Raw genomic sequence first — 18,224 nt, 5'->3', positions numbered from 1 at the left:
CGGTGCGGAGCATGTGTGCGCGCTCGTCGTGCACTGCTTCGCTCGGAGGCGTCCTCAGAGGACACGACAGGGTTCGTGGGCCGCACTACCGGAGGAAGAGGGGCTCTATTTGGTTATGCATTAACTAGAATTCACTATAAAGCCCTGAACGTTATGTTTGTCAAGCTGGGCTAATGGTTCGGGTGCATTTATTTCTTAACCATTCTCAAACAAGCGTGTACATTGTAGTTGGCAGTAGGGCCGCACTACCGACTACATGTTCGTGCTTGTGAGCGCCTTATTTCGTCGGCTCGACTGTAGGTGGCACGAGCAATTCAAAAACAGCAAAGCGGTTGTCCTCGGGTTCCTACATGCTCAACGGAGGAGCGCACGCAACGACACTACTCTCTGAAAGTTTTGGCCAATCGCATGGTGCAAATTGTTGTCCGACAAACTGTCTTACGTTTTGACGGACAAAATACAATGTAGCCACTGGTATACTAAAACCAAGATGTAGCCAAAATGCGTTGGTTGCAAGACGCTTTGTCTTACTAAGTATCGTCTTACGAAAGAGCATGAATCATGTTTGGCTACAAAAAGTGGGTAAAAAAGTGATGCCTGCCGCGCATTGTGAAACACACAAAAAGCTCATTGTTTCATCGCGATGGTATCATGCTCGACAGCCACAGCTCAAACTCTATGATCTATCAGACTCAGGCTAGAAAGCTGAGCGATAATTTCACTAGCTACAACGTCTACTTTCTTCACTAAAGGCTGTGACATACATGTAGTCATCGCCTGCTTCCAGGGCCTGTAAGTGCAACATCAAAGCCGAATGGTGGTACGCCCTCCCCACGCAGTTCATTCATCCATACCACGAGCTCCTGCTCAGCTTCAGCGGGGAGGGCCATACCTGTGCCGCTCGTCCGAGCATTCTTTTTGAGAGCTGTCTGTCCATGAGCTTTCGCCGCGGTTCGTGGACAAAATCATCTAGACCGCTGTAGAAGGCGTTAAAAGCCGCGGTGATGTCACCGCACTGTGCCCAAGCATCGAGCACCTCGAGCTTTCTGCTGCCGTAATTGCGGTGCGCCTGCGAGCAGGTATCATCTTGTGGATTGGGAAATGACCCATTTTTGTGTTGTCAGTTAAAAGAGGAGGATGACAATAAGGTATTTTGATTGGCTATAATTGATTGTCAGTAATAAGCGAACGTCAGTAAAGAACGGAGGATGCCGGTATTCGTGTGTGCGTATTGATGTTCCTTGCTCATTACTTCGAAGACGACTCTGTACAGGGATATAATCATCAGATTGTTAGTTCACAACGTTATCAGTCATCATTTTACAACGTCACAACGCTTTCACGGCAACGCTAGGGCCTTATTGCGACGTTATTAGCAAAAGGCCGTGCTCTGCCCGGAACAGCTCTGGATTTCATGTTGCTCTTGGGCATGTAAGTTAATGGCACCTGTACTGCCGCCGCGTAGTGTTTTCACGTAAGATCATACCAGTCACAGAAAGAAGTACAGCTAGAGCGCAATAGACGGTATTGAAGCGTAACTATATTTCTTCTGAGTTTTGGTCACCTTGTTCAAGCAGAACACTTCGCACTTGTAGGCGGCGGAAGCCCAAGTAGGCGATGGCTTTAATATTTTCCGACCCGTTCACAATCAGAGTTCGGTAGTAGTCAGAATTTAGGCTAGTAGTGATACAGTTACTACTATTGAAACTATTGAAGCCAGATTCATAAGCACTACTATCTATATTAGTAGGTAAGAAGCAACATTAGTAGTTACCAGTACAAATATTACTACAATTGCGCTACTATAGTACTACTGCCCCACAATATCGTTTCCTCGTTTGTTTCCTTGATTGCAGGGCAGTATCAGTTGTACTTGGGCTCTAGTCCTTGTTGGGGATGGTTTCATCAGTTGAAACTCACGTTCTAGCAGCGCTGTTGAGCAAACACGGCCTGGTGAACTGACCAGTAACAACGAGGATGAGTCCGTTTGCTTCATTGCGAGTGGCACACAGACACCATAGTAAGATTTAGCAGTTATGAGCATAATAGTAATTCAAACACGCGCCGTCACCAATCAGCCGTATCACCTGATACTTGCACTTGGCTCCCTGAATCATAGAACATGCCTTCGTCTTCACACACAACAGAAAATATGTATGCATACATTACCCTTGTAGATGGATGAACTCTCACACGATCAGGAGCTTGAGGGTAAGTGGGCTCTGCTCCTTTGGCGAACGATACGACGGGTAGCTGGGAGTCGTTGTCCGTGTAGAAAACCTTGTCGAGGCGCGACCGGCTGGCGAACCTGCCTCTAGAATCCCCTGGCGAAAAAACAAGAGTGCGCTCAGATTGGCTGTCATTGAGGGAATATGGCTGATATTAATACATGCAGCCGGCTTGTGCACCATTCAAGCACTTCATTCTCGACTCTCAAAAACATGATACTCTGTGGCATTGTTCTTACTTGACTTGACTAAACACTTGGGGTGCAGAACCACCTGTTGAAGATCCTTGGTGTGTTGAAGTTCGGAAAAATAGTAGTGATAATAGTAGTGATATTATTACTACGAATGACGTTTTTTTGCTACTACGGACTGGTCTCCAGTATTATCACTACTAAGTCGCCCAGATCCTAGGGATATAGCAGGGATATAGTAGTAGTAGTAGTAGTAATATCACTACTTTCCGATAGTATTCAGCAGACAACTAGTTCAACGCGAGAAAGCGGGCCATAGCGCTGCATTTGATTAGATTTCTAACACGCGAATGGAAGGTAGAACTCCTGGTTAGTGTAGTAACTAGTAGACATCACTTTACTGTCTGTGGTTCGCCTTGCCGAATCAAAATGAGAAAGTGAGGTATCAACTTACCTACTGGGTATCATGTTCGGAAACTCCTTTCATTCATTAAGAAGACGACGGCATCCAAGATGGAATCACCTTGCCATTCAAGCCCCCGGGCTCTTTCATGGGCACCACGCTGCCTTGGCACCGCAGCAGCTCGATGATCTGATGTGTCCTCTCCAGACGGCCAGAGCCAGCGCCGAGTGGCCTTGCTGCAAAAGAGACATCAAGCGCCACGCACGTTCGTGAGCAGGCCTCCCGAAAAATCAATTAGTAGAAATTTAATTGATTTTTTTCACGCAATTATTTATTGGAGAAGTCTGAGCAGATGCATCAATTAATACTGCACCAATATTATATTAATGATTAATTGATGTGGTAGTAGAAAACCATAAAACTCATATTACTATTTTCTCCGGTTTCTCCACACTAACCATTCCGGCCTACGGACCACAATGGTCAAGTGCTTGGCCCCACTACAGTACTTTTGCCACTTCCGCTCACTTTTCAGTTTACTTCAGACAGAACACCACCCTTTGCCCGCCAAGCTTGCTGCAATGCTCAACCTCGGGCCCTCCAACCCTCGAGCTCGCCCCAAGTTCAGCAACAAACAAGTTGCACTGTTCTTCTCGCCGTGCCTGGACGGCAATGGCGAGCCCACCGAGTACTTCGCATGCAAGGTCTGCCAGTGTGTGCTCAAGCAGGCTGTCGGACGGGGCTACAGCAACCTCACCCAGCATGCTCCTCTGGCTTTGAGGCGGACATACTCTCGGCTGGGTCTGGTGCGACGGGTTCGATCCTGCCCTGGATCAGCCACAAGGCCAAGAACCGGTTCGGCTGGCTCGAGTGGGTGATCATGGGCACCTTGCCCTTCGACTTTTGCGAGCAGGCGCTAACCCGGCGGTAAGTACTTTCATTACTATTCTGAGCGTGGATCGTTTAATATACTCTCGACTGTTTTACTACTGATGGATATTAATTTGTCGCAACAGATACGCGAACCTAGGTCAGGTCTGCATCGAAACATTCTGTGGCGACATGGAGGCAGTCAACAGGGCCGTCGAGGTGAAGGTTGGCTGTGAGATGCCTGACAAGATTGGCGTCTTGTTCGACGACTGGAAGCATGCTTCCGAGCATTTCATGGCTGTCTACGCTTGCTATGAGCTCAACGGTGTTCTTCACACCCCGCTGCTTTGCCTCACCCCAGTTGTGCAGCCTCCAAGCAAAGACGCGCCGGCTATTGAGGTTAACCACGAAGCGGAGATGCACCTGGCAGCGCTCTCCACCATTCTGCAGAGGTTTGGTAAGAGTATTAACCAGGTGTGCTTTCTGATCAGTGATAACTGTGCTGTGAATAAGCGTCTGGCTCGCATCATGAGTGTGCCGCTCGTTCGCTGCGCGAGTCACCGACTAAACCTGGCAGTCCGTCTGTACACGTCCCCACTGGAGAACGCGCTGGCTGGCATCCAGAAGCTCATAGTCAAGCTGAGAACTCTGAATCAAGCGGCGAAACTACGGTATGGTTACTACTGTTTGAATACTATTTACAATTGCATTATTATTATTATTATTTCAGATTACTAACCCTTTTCAAACTGATATATTAGTTTCAAGACGACACTTTGCCCTGTGCTGCGCAACGACACTCGCTGGAGCTCCACCTTTGCGATGCTCGACCGTTACGGGCGGCTTTTGGAGTTCATTGACCGCGAGGACGATGCTGTAGCGGAGCTGCTCCCGTCTCCCAGCGTGCTCAAAAAGCTCAAGGGCCTCCTGGAAGACCTCAAGCATTTCGAATCAGTGTTCAAGCGTTTACAGTCCGATTCGGTATCGCTGTGGGAAGTGTGGGTCATGTTCGACGCGCTAATCACCGAGAAAAGCAATTTCTTGGTACGCGTTTATTGCTTCTGCTATTGCTGCTACTTATTATTTCTAGCTTGTTTTCTTATATTTTTTAGGACCACGGGCGGATATTGTGGCGTCTCCCGACTTTGAGTCTGCGTGCGTCACGATTCAGCAGGAGAACCAGCACGCGCTGTCCAGACAGGAGAAAATGGCGGTGCGGCCGTTCGTGGTCAACGCCAGCAGCTGCGCGAACGAGGGCGAGCCCGAGGAACAAGGCACCGAAGGTTTCGCTGAACGAGTGCTGAAGCGGGCTCGGGTGACGTCGGATGACAAGCTCTACGATCTTATCAACGTCATCCCTCCCACCTCCAACCTGGCCGAGCGTCTCTTCAGCATGGCGAGATCGGCTTTTAGCCTGGAGCGCCACTCACTTTCGGCGTAGTCGATGGAGATGATCCTCTTCTTAAAGGTAAACAGGTCTTACTGGGATGCCCAGTTAGTGCATGAAAGCATTTAGGTGTTTTAATCTAGCAGCAATTTAATGCAATATTGCTTCGAGGGTCTCAGCATTTTCCATTATGTATGGTTCCTTGTTTGAGTTCTAACGGAAATTTCCGAATAATACCCCGGGCACTATTAATTAGTACCCTCCCATTTTCAAAACAAATATGCTAAATTATGGATATTACACAGTATAAACATGATTTCGACAATAAATTCATAAATATATACTTGATCTTTGTATGGAAGTAACATTGTAACCCTGGGATACACATTGGGTTACGTTTTAGAGGGTACTATACGGGTAAGGGGTATTAATTCGGGAATTTATTGTGTTTTGCAATGATTTTGGCAATATGAGGCGAGATTTGCTGTATTTATAGCGACCACCTGCTAGATTTACGATAAATCGAGGTGCATAAATGGGTGGATGCCTAGAATTACGCTAAAAGCGCCACAATTGCACTTTTGAAAGTGCAATTGTGGCTGTGCAGCTTCAATTCTGTCAGTTTTTATCCACAAGCACCTACACACACGGCAATTATGCATAAGAGGGTGGATGGGCTGGGGATCATGGACGGTGGTGTACTGGGCCAATGCATGGCTGCTTACAGGCCCTCCCAAGTCGATATATATATGAGGAGGTGGATTTATGCATAATTTTAGCAGGTCGTGTATCTTCTTTCACACGTATTTAAGAGCAGGCTTTGCCATATTTAGCGTCTAAAATGGTCGGCACAATAACTGCAAAGCACAATACGTTACATGCATTATTTATCTGGTGCCTTCGGTGGCTACTCCCTATTAATGCCATTTTCGGGAGGCCTGTTCGTGAGCGCGAGCACGTAGGCCCCGTACAGCAGCATTAGGCGAGCTGTGTATTGCCCATGAACCAGACGCAATGCAGCATCGAGAAGGCGCCGTTCTCGGTCAGTGCCCCCACGCTCGCTTTGCCAATCCCGAGCGTAAGGTAGCGCCGCGTCTTCTCTACGCTGTCCTCGACGCTCACTTGGTTGCCACACGGCAACGAAGATCCCATCACCTCTGCATGTTGTCTGAGCGAAAAAATCCGACGGATGTCGTTTGAGGGAGCAGATAAATCGTTTGTCATAGATATATATACATGATTACAGGGTATACAAAATAGTAGGTAGTTTGACTTAATCTCAACCGGATGGGTCAACATAACAGCATAATTTGATTAGATAGCATACTATTTAGTATAACAGGTGACATCAGGTGTAAAATTAAGATCTTTCAAAACCATATTTAGCAGGTATTTGATGTGAGAATAATGACACCTCAGTGGCCTTCGCCCATGGACTCTGGATAAAATCCAGAGAATATGGGTACATGGTAGGACATGGTCGGACTTGTAATTTATCGGATAAATTCCTCGTGTGTTGCACATAGGTAATTTATTTCTGAGGTATTATCTGTGTTGAATGAGTACATAGTAGGCTCACGAGGTGCGCTCACTGAGGACTTCAGATGTGAGGGTGGGAGAGTTCTGAAGTGGCACACACCACGAGTACACTTTTGTGAGCGCAAAGTATGCTAACAGAGACTCAGATGTGAATACTCTGGTGCTCGGATTCATTTATCTCTGCATGGGTACGTTTTATCGCGGATGCCAATGGTTTTCTGGGCTGTACTTCTTCGACAACGAGACATAGTTCTTCTTGTAAGAGTAGATAACTGATCAAGCTCACGTAAAAGCGTTTCAAAAGTGACAATTATATTTTTTTTCGTAACCATTAACGTTGCTCTTTTGATAACGTTGCTCTTTGCAGCTCCAACCGACTCGCCTCGCTACTTCGGCTTCAGCTCGACTACTGCTACAACGTCCGGGTTAGGGTTATCGCTTTTCGCTTGAACTGGTTCTCTACGTGCACTCTGACTTAGCGAGATTAACGCTTTTCGCTAGCCGTAAAAGTCTTGCATAGTCGACATTAACGCTTTTCGCTAGTCGATTGTTGCTAAACTAGCCTTACGCTTTTCGCTAACGGTTAGTTATTCGGAGGATTGTACTAGTTTAACGCTTTTAGCTTCACTAGACACCTTCACGCCCGTAAGCCTAGTATATTGCGGAAACCTTTGTTTCACTTGGCCTTGAATGACCAAGGTGAACAACCAAAAAGGTAAACCAAACCCAAAACCAAGTCAACAAGCAGTAGATCGACTTCGTTTAAAGGGGTTACTTGCAGTAAACCGCCTTGCAAGCTTGACTCACCACCTGCAGGCTCAGGAGGGGAGTTTTCGCTCAGAGTCCGAGCGTATACTTTATCAAGAAGCTTGCCACATCCTAAGTTTACAAGTAGTGCGTATCCATAACACGCTCACTACTGTGTTCGACCGTGAACTTAAGGAGAGCTCGCGTCAAAGAGCGCTTGAAGAAGCTCAAGAGGAAGAGCTACTTATTCAGGATTTCAGCCAGAAAACAGCCATTTCCAAGTCCAAGCGTCAACGCTTGAATTAGCTCTAAGTAGTGTTGTTTAAGTGTTAATTTGTGAAGTTTTTGGGCTTTTTCGCATTGTTTTAGTGCAATTACAATTGGCTCAGCCAATCAGTAGTTACCCTAAACCCCAGAACCCGTTTAATTCCGAATTGGAGAATCCGCGTAATTTTCAGCTGTTTCCTGATTTTTTCGCGTAATTTTCAAGTATCTGGTAAGCTTTGGCGTAAGCTTCGGGTATTTTCCAGTCTATGCCTAAGCGTACTGCTCGTGAGTGGGAAGAAGATCACCAACATCGTCGCATTCTCACCATCGAACAAGCCGTTCAACGCGCTTTCACCATCCGTGCCGCTACCCGTTTGCAGTACGAGGTTAATTGCTTGACGGATCACCTCCGTGAAGTGTTCTTTCCGTTTTTCGAGACTCACCTCGACCGTGTCATCGAGACTGAGTTTGGACTGTTTCTCTACGAGACCGTCGACAACCTGAACATCTGTGTCAACCGTATCGACAACGAAGTTCGTGCCTTCGTTGATCGCATCATCAGCATCAAGCGCGCGCGTTTCGCGTAGTTGTTGACAGTGTCATCGTAGCTCTAGTTCTAGTAGCTAGTAGCTTGCATTCGTAGCGTAACTTTAATCAGCTTTTCGCTCAAGTTACACTATCATGACTTCGTTGAATCCTGGTGGATGGTCTGCTGACCGTCTGACCCAGTCTGTGGTCGAAATCGTGCAGAAGCAACAAGCACTAATCGACGTTTTGACTTCGCAACGCAAGGAAGTCAAAGTTGAGGGCATAAGCCTACCTCGCTTCTATGGCAACATGGGCGACTCGGTTGAGTTGTATTTCGACCAAGTTGTTCATTACTTTGAGGCGAAGAACATTGATTGGCAAGATGAGAATCAGAGTAAGCGCATCATTGCCATGATGACGCCAATTTCAGGGGAAATGCTGCTGCATGGTACATGCTTTGCAGGGATTCCATCAGTGACGTCCAAGACTTGATCCAGAAGCTCACGAAGGAATTCGTTCTTCCCCATGCCACGCTTTCACTGTTTAAAAAAGTTGATACGCCATCCTGTTTGATTGTATCGTTGTATTGAGCCGATCAACATTGTTATGAGAAATGGTAAGCCGAGCTGGTTATGCCGGAGTACAAATCCCTATACTGAAGTTACTATAGTTGGAGATTGTACTTTGAACTCGTTTTGACAAGAACAGGATCAAGTAGTAGATCATTCTACACCACCAGTTCGGTGGATCTCTGCGGGTCGCATTGTAGCCTCACACAAGACAAGCTTAAATCATCCAAGTCTTCGTAGATAAATGCCTAAGCTACTGCAGCTAGCTTTTAGCCTTTTTTCCGGAGAAGACGTACCACCAGGTGCAGCTCTTTTTGAGTCTCCGCTGAATGAACTCGTTCGCCACCGTATAGGTCGTCACCGCATTGCCGGGGGGAAGAGTTGGGTTTGGATTAAAAAAACTATGTTGAACGAAAAAAAAATCGAGCTATACTTCCCATCTTGGATCGCACAACCTAGAACTTTAAGTAGTTTTTTGCAAGGCTTTAGTGGAATATTTTATCTATCCATCCGGATTAATTCCAACGAGTGTGGGGATTCACACAATATCAGCCCGCCGACAGTTTATGGCACGGCAAACTCAGCTGACTACACGATTTTCTCTCTCTCTCTCTCTCTCTCTCTCTCTCTCAGAAACTATGCATGCACAAGAAAATCTGTGTCTGAAAGAGGAGAGTATAAGTTATGACGCATAACAGATCGAATCGATAACTTTACCGCTAATGGAATCAGTAAGTACTATGTTGAGTACTTTGAAGCTGCATGTACAGTAGTAAGTATAATATGATGCAGTGATGTTGCACCAGTTGTGTCCAAGGTTAGCATCATTAGCACCGATGCCTCATATTGATCGAAAGAATACAATGCTTGCTAAGACACAATACGTTGTTCGTCGTAGTAGTCTGATGTTTATGATGGAGCCCCACTTCCTCTGATGGCATCTGACATCAATCTACAGTAGAAGGAAAAAAAGCTCCGAGGCGAATAGGCATCCATCAAAACCTGTAAGTGTCATTCAGGCCGATTCGATCGAGTGCTGTATCATGTTGTGTGAATGTTGTTTGATGTCATCCGCACGGGGGAGAAGTGACGAATGTAGCGTGAATGTCGTTCGATATCATCCAAAAACCTTCCCCAATCGACAGTTCTTCGAACTGCGATTTATACATTTTCTCGCAAATGCGAAGAAAGGGCGGAATTAAATCTTGGCGACCAATCACAGAGTTGCAATATATGTAGATCTAGGATTCAAAACGGTGTGGGAATTGCTCCATTGATTTTTTTATTTCACACCTACTTATTCGATATACTGTAAAAACTTAATTATGCCCCGTGGGGTATTGCAGCAGTACCCCCCTGCCAACCTAGGACATTATTACAAGGGGGGAACTATTAAAGGGAGTGGGGAGCCAAAAACAACTAGCGTTAAAAACCTATTTACAGAATAAATTTGACAGTAATCACTGCCATTGGTAAGTCGACATACAAACCTTAAGATTATGATGTGAAATATTTGGAATTTATGAGGAAAAACTCAGAATCAACTCAATTTTCAAATAAAAGGTTGGGGTGGGGCTCTATTTGAGGGTGCGGCACTATCGCAAGTCCCCAGCCAAAGACGTCAAATTTCATGGGGTGGGGCACTGGACGCCTACCAAAAGTGTTCTAATTACCCGCCATATCTGCAGCAGATATGGCGGTTCTTATTTCCGAGTACGTCGGCTTATCCTAAATTTGCTCCACCACAAAAGACATTTAAGGGCATCTCCGATCGTTCTATTTAGTCCCCTTCGGCCACTGATACGATTCAATGGCATTTGTATCCGGGCACTTAGTCTAGGACACTAAAACATGCGCAATCCTTCCAGATTTCGCCCCCGCTTGAAGTTCGCCATTTCACGTCGGGTGGGGAGCTACGCAAGAGCGGACGAGATGAGCGAGGAAGAGGACACGATGCTGCTGCTGTGCGAGGTGTACCTGCAGCACAACGCGAAGCTGCACGAGGCCCGCCGTGACGTGCACGACGCGTTGGTGGAGGAGGCGTGGCGCTTTGCGGTGCGCACGCGCCACTACCTGACCTCGCAGTGCCTCGACACGCCCTGCGAGGCCGCGTGGATGGCCTTGTACACCAGCGGCCACGACCGCAACGTCCTAAACGCAACTAGCCTAACAAGGTAAGGTATGAATGACGCGCGCATTGTTTTCTCAGAATTGACTCTATTTGATGCATGCATGCGCAGGACCGCCTTCCACCAGCTTCTCAGCCGCTTTTGTAGCTTCTATTACATTCCAAAGCCGTCGACAAAGGGCCGCCCTCCTAAGCTACGCTATCACCACCAGGCACTTGGCCTCGTCCTATGCTTCTACGTGGGCTCCATGGAGCAGAGCACTTTGTGCATGCTCTTTGGAGTGCCACCCAGCACGTTATCGAGAACGTTGAAAAGAGCGGAGGAGGCCCTTGCTAAGGCGTTGGATGGCTACGCACCCGCGCGCATCTCATGGCCTTCGCCTTCTCGTCAGACGCAGCTGGCCAAGCTGATGGAGGCACGGGAGCCGCTACTGAAGCATACATTTGGCTTCACAGACGGCAAAAACTTCCGCGTACGTATGAACACTGTAAGTGTGTTTTATTAGTTTGGTTACCTGTTTGCTAACATTATTCTTGACGTACTGTACAGGTGCAGCAACCATCTAGCGCCGATCAACAAAACGCAATGTACAACGGATGGCTGCACTCAGGCTTCGTGACCGGGACGATCTGTTTCGCAGCCGACGGCTGCATCATCTGGTGCAAGCATAATTGCCCGGGGTCGTGGAACGACTCCGACACGTCGCTCGAGTTCCGCATGGAGCTGACGGGCCCGAAATTCTGCCCGGATAAGCGCCTGAACGTCGTCTCCGACTCGGCCTTCCCGTGCTCCACGGCCATGACCGGCCGAATCCTCACGCCCCTCAAGGACGGCGACTTGGACAGGATCTTGTCCTCGTTGCGCAGCTCGGCGCGCACGCTGCACAACGCGATCGCCTCAGTGAGGCAGGCTGCAGAGTGGGGCATGGGGAGCATTCAAAAGGTCTACAGCCGTGTAAACCTACCCATACCCTACGATCAGCAGCTACGAGGTGTGAGGCTGAACAACATGTTCCGCATGACCAACATCCGCGTCCGCACCGTCGGAATCTCTGAGATTCGCACCACCTTCACTAACGACATGGCGATGCCGCAGTATGACGAACGCTTGTGTCTGTACAAGCTGTAGCTTTGACTTTGAGTAAATAACATGGATATTCATCAAAGATCTTGTATTCCTTCTCTCTTCTCTCTGTTGACTTGGGCACCGCAAAGTGCCGAGACCTAATTTGCATGCATGAAACCAATTGATATCGAGGTGATAGTCATGTCTTGATTGAGATTAGCTGTTGTCGCTGTTGACGTTTTGCTAACAAGGGTTACTTTGGACATGTAGACGGTACAAATGAACTACCCCTCTTGCTTTTGACTTCTCTGCACCCTCTGCATCTGCGCGTGGATCAGTCCTTCTTCGTCAGCGCGCCGATCAGCAGCATCAGCTCCTGGGTGCGGGCACGGGCCTCCTCTTTGTCGCGACGCGCACGCTCCTCGATCTCGACCTTCTCCTGGCGCCGCCGCTCCACCGCTTCCGCTTTGTCCGCGAGGTAACGCGCTTCACGAGCGGCGAGCTCGTCTCGGCGGCGCTGCTCTTCCTCCATGCGTCGGGCCTCGGCCTTGCGTTCGTTCTCCTCGCGCATCACCAGCATCATCTCGAAGAGGTTGCCTCCCATCCTGCTGGCTGACCTCTCGAGGTCGCTCAGCCGTTTCTTCAGCGCCGTTGTCGCTTTGGCAGCCCGGGCACGCTTTGCCTTCGCGTAGCTGGCTTCGGTCAGCTCCTCGTACGCACGCTTGCGGCCGACTGTGTCGCGGAAGTCGGCCAGGTTTCCCCCTCCTAGCCTATTGGAGGAGTTAGCAAGTTTCGGGTAGCGCTGTGCTTCCTGCTGGTCACGCGTGCGAGCGCCCTCTTACGTAGTCGCGCTCGGCGACGCCACGGCCGCGGTTGGCGTTGAAGTGACTCGCGAGGCGCTCCCACTTGTCCTGCCCAAGCGGGAGGTACTTGGCGACGAGAACCAGGAGGCGGCGAACCTCGTTCACCTTGTAGTTAGAGCTTCCAGTAAGTTTAGCCATCTACAGAACCCATACGAGCGTGTGAGTGTAACGACGTAGTCAATGCATGCAAAGCAGCATTAGCAGCGTACCGGGAACGGCGGTGGAGGGCTTGGGGGTGGGGAGTAGTTGTGCTCGAAGCGGAGGACTTGGGCGGTGCTTGTTAAAAGCAGGAATGACATCGCAAGGAGCCGCTGCACTGTCAGCGGCCGCCTAAGCAACACCACAGATAATTGCCCCTCGACGCACCACCACCAATGAAGAGCCAACACAGTGCGCGAGTTCGCGCTCAAACCGCGCGCGCGCGATGACCACGGCAGACTCACGTCCAGGCCACCGTTCGTTTTGGCGCCAAACAAGGCTCTAGGCAATCGACGTTGAAGACAAAAGTTCCATTTTCTAGCAATAACAGTCAACTTCAACATCAAACATGCTTGTCAGATTCATGGATTTCTTGCACATGCTCATCACAGTACGCTTACCTATGCAACACATCTCTCCTCATCACTTGCTACACCTTCTCTGCATTCCACCTACGGGTCGCGCTGGTCCTGGATCGCGCGGTGGCGGCACGATTCGCTGCCGCAGCGACAGACAAACCACAAGTCGTCCCCGTAGTCAACCGTGATCTCTTGCCCTTGGAGCACGTCTTCCGTCGTAGCCACCACGACCGTCGTTCGCCGCCCATTTGCCACCTCGTGGAACGTAGCCACCGGCTCGCACGAGTGGTTAACAAACCGCATCAGTCCCCCCAGGTGCTGGGCGTTGATTGCAACGCGGATGGGTGGCTGGGCGTCTCTGGTCTCTGCCTCATGACGAGGCGATAGCCCTCGTTGCGCGGACGGTTCTCGGGCGCGACGCTCACGTGCTCGAGCTCGCCCAAGTACTGGCCCAACACCTCGCCGCTCTCAATGTCGTCGGTGGCCACCACAGACAGCTGCCGCGTTCGCGCGTTCCTCTCTTCGTCGACTCCAACAGTCCGTTCCCGCACATGCCCTCGTACGGACAGCACTTCCGATTGCAGTACAACTGCATCAACGAGTTGCGGCAGCTCCTCACTCGGCACGAAGACGAGCAGTCACACCAGCCGAAGTGGGGCACTGCAGGGAAGACCGTGCCGAGCGGGTTGAATTGCTCACGGAGGTGAGCCACGCGAAATGGCCACTGCGCCGGGACGAGTCGGTCGCGTGGACGGGGGACACGAGGCTCCGCGCGAACAGCAGGGGCTGGACTCGTTCGCATCAGGCCGCTCGGGTTCACCGTCGGCGAAGCCGGAGGCTGCAGCTGTTCACGGCGGCGTGCGTACGGACCAGCAGCAGCTCGGCGCTCCTGGCGGGCGCTGCGACGCTCTCGAAGCGGGGGCCTTGGTCGTGTGCGCGGCGGGGGTGGCGACGGCGGCGTCTCCATCAGGACCGGAGATGACGTCGTGGGGCTGCACGGGTTTCGCATGGGCGGCGGCGTCGACGAGGCGGCGTCTGTCGTCGTCTCGGGCGGGGCTGGGTTCGTGTCCGCCTTAGGCACGCGGAGGCCATGCTGCGGGGCCACCCACGGCGGAGTCGCGGTCCCCGTCGAGCTGTCGCTCTCCGCGGGCGTCGTCTTCTTCGCGCTGGGCCGGTGATTCCTCCCCTCGCCGCGGACGCTGCCTTGGGCCACCACGTTCGGCGGGGTGTTCTCCTCGTCGCTCGAGTCCTGGATGCAGCGGACGCGCCAGTAGGTAGTTGAGCGGGCCATAGTTACTAGCAGTAGAGAAAGCAGTTAGTATAACTGAACAAATACACGCATGCGTGCACAGGCGCGTACCTTTCGTTGTAGGGGCAACGCGGCTTGTTGCTCAGCTGACGATTTTCAAAAGTGAGCAGCCGAAGGCGAGGGGCGCAACATGAGATATGCTAAGATATATGACAGCTTCAACAGCTAGAGTGATGGTCGGCATAGACTATACAAACTTCAAGATCAACGATTAAGATGGGTTCACTGCATAAGTCTAGGGGTAGGTCTGTTTATTGAGATGATTTTTACGCCTCACGAGATTTATTTTGCGTTATGCCCCGCCATATCTGCTGCAGATATGGCGGGTGATTAGCAGGCATCGTCAAACTAGGATGGAGGAACATAAATTGGGCGCACTTCCAAAAGTAAGGCTCTGCCAGCGTCCTGTATTAACAGGATGGCTACATACTAATTGTAGTGATCTAGACTGTATTGGGGCTTCCGTTATGAACTATACCTGGCCATGAACCAATTGCTCTTGGTTTTAGACAGCTTTGTTGTGACTTTCGCACGATCCTAGGTTCAGAGATGTCTTTCACGTGAACGCACGTGTCTACCAAACGTAGTGTAGGGAGCTGTCTTCACTATGCTGAAACCCGGTGGGACTCTATCTATGACTCCTGCGAGTTTTTGACACTCAAGCGCAACTATTAAAATCGGTTGCGCTGCGAAAAGAAAAGGGTTGCTCGCTTTCGATCAGTTTGAGGTGGATAGTTTGTCTGTGGTCACGGATCTCGCGCGGCCAGCCAAGTTATGATTTGAGTAACTGCAGTACAAACATGTCACTCTATCCGAGCAGTACTGTACTCGGCCCGCAATAAGCTAGTGACAACGCTCCAGAACCGCCCTGATGCTTAAGTGAGGTGAAGACTGAGTGTAAGGCGTCATTGTTTTCGAGTGAACTTTAAGAGATGCGAGACAATTTGGCTTGGTTCTCGTAGTTCGTGATGCTGAACAAGGATCTATTGACGGGGTCCTGGGCATTACGTTGTCCGCCCAGGACACAGTATACGCCATGGCGACTCGTAAAGAATCACTCATGGCGCGTTTGCCGAGTCATTTAACAGGCATGAAGACCGATTTACCAGTCAGTACGGCGATTCGGTGGTAGGGAAAATTTGGGCCCAGCATCGTAGCTTGAAGGAAGAGTATCAAGTCGATCGAAGGTTTGGAAACAATGTCGACCGCCTATCTAGGCTCAAAACAACCGAGACATGGGGAGATCTCGATCCTGAAACGCATGAAGAGCGAGCATTGGGGTCAACTCACCGATTTCTCGCCAGAAGACGAGCTACATGCTTCGCAGTACTTGGAGCTTATATTGTGCCTACAGTAATTAGTCTGGCCCAGACTAAATCTGAATACCAGATTTTTGATCGCTCACAATTTTTAGTCTGGCCCCAACAGTGACAGACTAATTTTGAATTCAGATTAATTATGAATATCTAAAAATGTCCGTTTTCCAGTAAGAAACCCATTATTTTTGTGAAATGATGTGTTTATACGTATTTGTTTTAGTATTTTTATAGTGTAGCTATACTTTATCGTGGCTTTGAAGAGAAATCAAGACTAAATCGTCACAGATGGTGCTTCTCTAATGGTTAGAGAAGGCTGATATATGGGTTGGATACCCAGGTATCTATTATATCTTGCAGATATTGTACGAGATCTAGTAAATTGGCTGCAGTCAAAGGCGTTTTTCAGCATGCGGTGCCTTAAAGTAGGTGGGGGTGGACTAGAATCGTGGTCACCACGTCAGACTAATTATGAACATTTTTAGCCAGACTGATAATGAAGACGTCCATTTTTGCTCGACACGAATTAGTCTGGCCCAGACTAATTTGAAGCCAGACTAATTTTGAGCCCAGACTAATTACTGTAGCCACTGTAGTGAAAGTAGCGCACAGCGCAGTCGTTGATTAGGCTTCATCCGCTTCATTAAGTATCGAGTAGAGATCCATCCTATATTAAGGGTCCCCAGCCTTCCTTCATTAAGGTAATATAGGCACTAGGACGGATATCCTAGTTTGACGAAGCCTGGTGATTAGAACACTTTTGGTAGGCGTCCACTATTAAAGGGAGGTGGCATAATTGCAGTTTTTACAGTATCTGTCCTGCATTTCAATCACGAAAGAGCGCAACAACTCCCGACGTCCGAAAAGGTCGGCATCCCAAGACAGCCACCTCGCACTTAGCCGCGAACGCTAACAGCCCCAACGTTAGCTCTTTGAGTACTTGTTAGTTGATGGCCTGTCCTCACGAACTCGGCACACAGCAGCCACCGGACCCGTTCGTAATTTGTCTGTCCCAACGGTTAGTTGCTCCCGCGTATCCACCAACTGACAAGGCCACCAATGGTCTCGGCGTGCGCAATATGCCACTAACTCACCGCCCGGAAAGTCTCATTACGCACCACTCTCGTGTGTAACCCCACGGTAACTGCTCGGTAAATACGCGTTAGTTGAAACCATGCACCCATACAAGCGCAACTCCTGAAGACAGTCGCGGCCGAAGCTAGCGGTGGTTTTGTGACCGACCGAAGGCGTACACGGACTCGCTAATCCGTTTCGGTATGTTGAGGGTGTGCAGACTGAGCTTCCTCTCGAGTTCGGGTGGGTGGAGGCGGGCTGATTCGCTATCAGACTAACAGACGCTCGAGCACCGTACTGGGGCCATTTCGCTGCACAACCGCTTCCAGCACTACCAGCCAGCGGGCCGACCCCGGCCGGACTGTTTGCAATGAACGAACAGTAAAAGCCTCTCGGACAACAGAAGGCCGACGCTAATCTCACTCTTCAATTTACCAACTCGGTCCAAGGCCCAAGTACCCCTCTACCCCGAAGCAGCCAGAGCTTCCCTCCACCACCCGCCATGAAGCTCGTGACCATATTGACCATCGCTGCTTTCATGAGCCTTGCCTCGGCCGACGTTTCGGCTAATACGGAGGCGAAGTCTGTCGTGCGGAACTTGCGAGTGGAGGTGCCGCCGTCGATGGCTACCAGGCCGTCGTCACCGCACCACCACACCACCCGCAGCAATACTCTCCACCGAGGGCCCAGCCGCAACGACGCGATCGCGGACATGACCATGACAGGAACGGACGACCCCGTTCGACTCCGAAGCCACCGCACCACCACCATGCCACGCAGCCACCTCGCCGCTGGCAATCACCGCCGCCGCACTACCATACCATGGAGCTACCGCAGCCTCCGCGCCAGCAGCCGACGCCAGTGCGTCAGCCAGAGCGGCGCGATCACCCCGAGTCATTCCGCGATGGTGGTTATGTGGCATCAGGCACTAGTGCGCGACCCCGGTCGCCTCAACATTCGGGGTATTCCTCGGTGCCAGCTCCTCAGCCGCAGTGGCGCAATCACCCTGAGTCGTTCCGCGAATGGTGGTTATGTGGCATCAGGCACTAGTGCGCGACCCCGGTCGCCTCACCATTTGGGGTATTCCTCGGTGCCAGTTCCTCAGCCGCAGTGGCGCGATCACCCTGAGTCGTTCCGCGACGGTGCCAGGAACCACGGGAGCACAACCACGCCTCGCCGCTC

At 50.2% G+C, this 18,224-nt stretch overlaps 4 protein-coding genes across 4 annotated transcripts; 3 read left to right on the top strand and 1 right to left on the bottom strand.

The window, feature by feature from the left end:
* Positions 1-4,109: 4,109 nt before the first annotated feature.
* Positions 4,110-5,133, top strand: PHYSODRAFT_516986 (hypothetical protein; the record flags this gene model as incomplete). Its single annotated transcript, XM_009533909.1, has 4 exons — positions 4,110-4,363; positions 4,454-4,736; positions 4,783-4,851; positions 5,026-5,133. 4 exons carry the CDS (start codon positions 4,110-4,112, stop codon positions 5,131-5,133), a joined length of 714 nt encoding a protein of 237 aa, XP_009532204.1.
* Positions 5,134-10,661: 5,528 nt separating this feature from the next.
* PHYSODRAFT_517010 (hypothetical protein) lies at positions 10,662-10,907 on the top strand (the record flags this gene model as incomplete). The annotated part of the gene is made up of 1 exon (XM_009533908.1): positions 10,662-10,907. The coding sequence occupies one exon, from the start codon at positions 10,662-10,664 to the stop codon at positions 10,905-10,907; it is 246 nt and encodes an 81-aa protein (XP_009532203.1).
* Positions 10,908-11,255: 348 nt separating this feature from the next.
* Positions 11,256-11,794, top strand: PHYSODRAFT_369997 (hypothetical protein; the record flags this gene model as incomplete). The annotated part of the gene is made up of 2 exons (XM_009533907.1): positions 11,256-11,330; positions 11,408-11,794. Coding segments are annotated over 2 exons (462 nt in total), but the record flags the coding sequence as incomplete, so codon positions are not given.
* A 463-nt stretch (positions 11,795-12,257) lies between these two features.
* PHYSODRAFT_250536 (hypothetical protein) lies at positions 12,258-14,634 on the bottom strand (the record flags this gene model as incomplete). The annotated part of the gene is made up of 6 exons (XM_009533906.1): positions 12,258-12,734; positions 12,766-12,924; positions 12,996-13,116; positions 13,441-13,661; positions 13,769-13,961; positions 13,988-14,634. 6 exons carry the CDS (start codon positions 14,632-14,634, stop codon positions 12,258-12,260), a joined length of 1,818 nt encoding a protein of 605 aa, XP_009532201.1.
* Between the last annotated feature and the right edge of the window lie 3,590 nt (positions 14,635-18,224).

Source organism: Phytophthora sojae (assembly GCF_000149755.1).
Source record: "Phytophthora sojae unplaced genomic scaffold PHYSOscaffold_7, whole genome shotgun sequence".
Lineage (NCBI taxonomy): Eukaryota > Oomycota > Peronosporomycetes > Peronosporales > Peronosporaceae > Phytophthora > Phytophthora sojae.
This window is presented reverse-complemented; position numbering and strand designations above follow the sequence as displayed.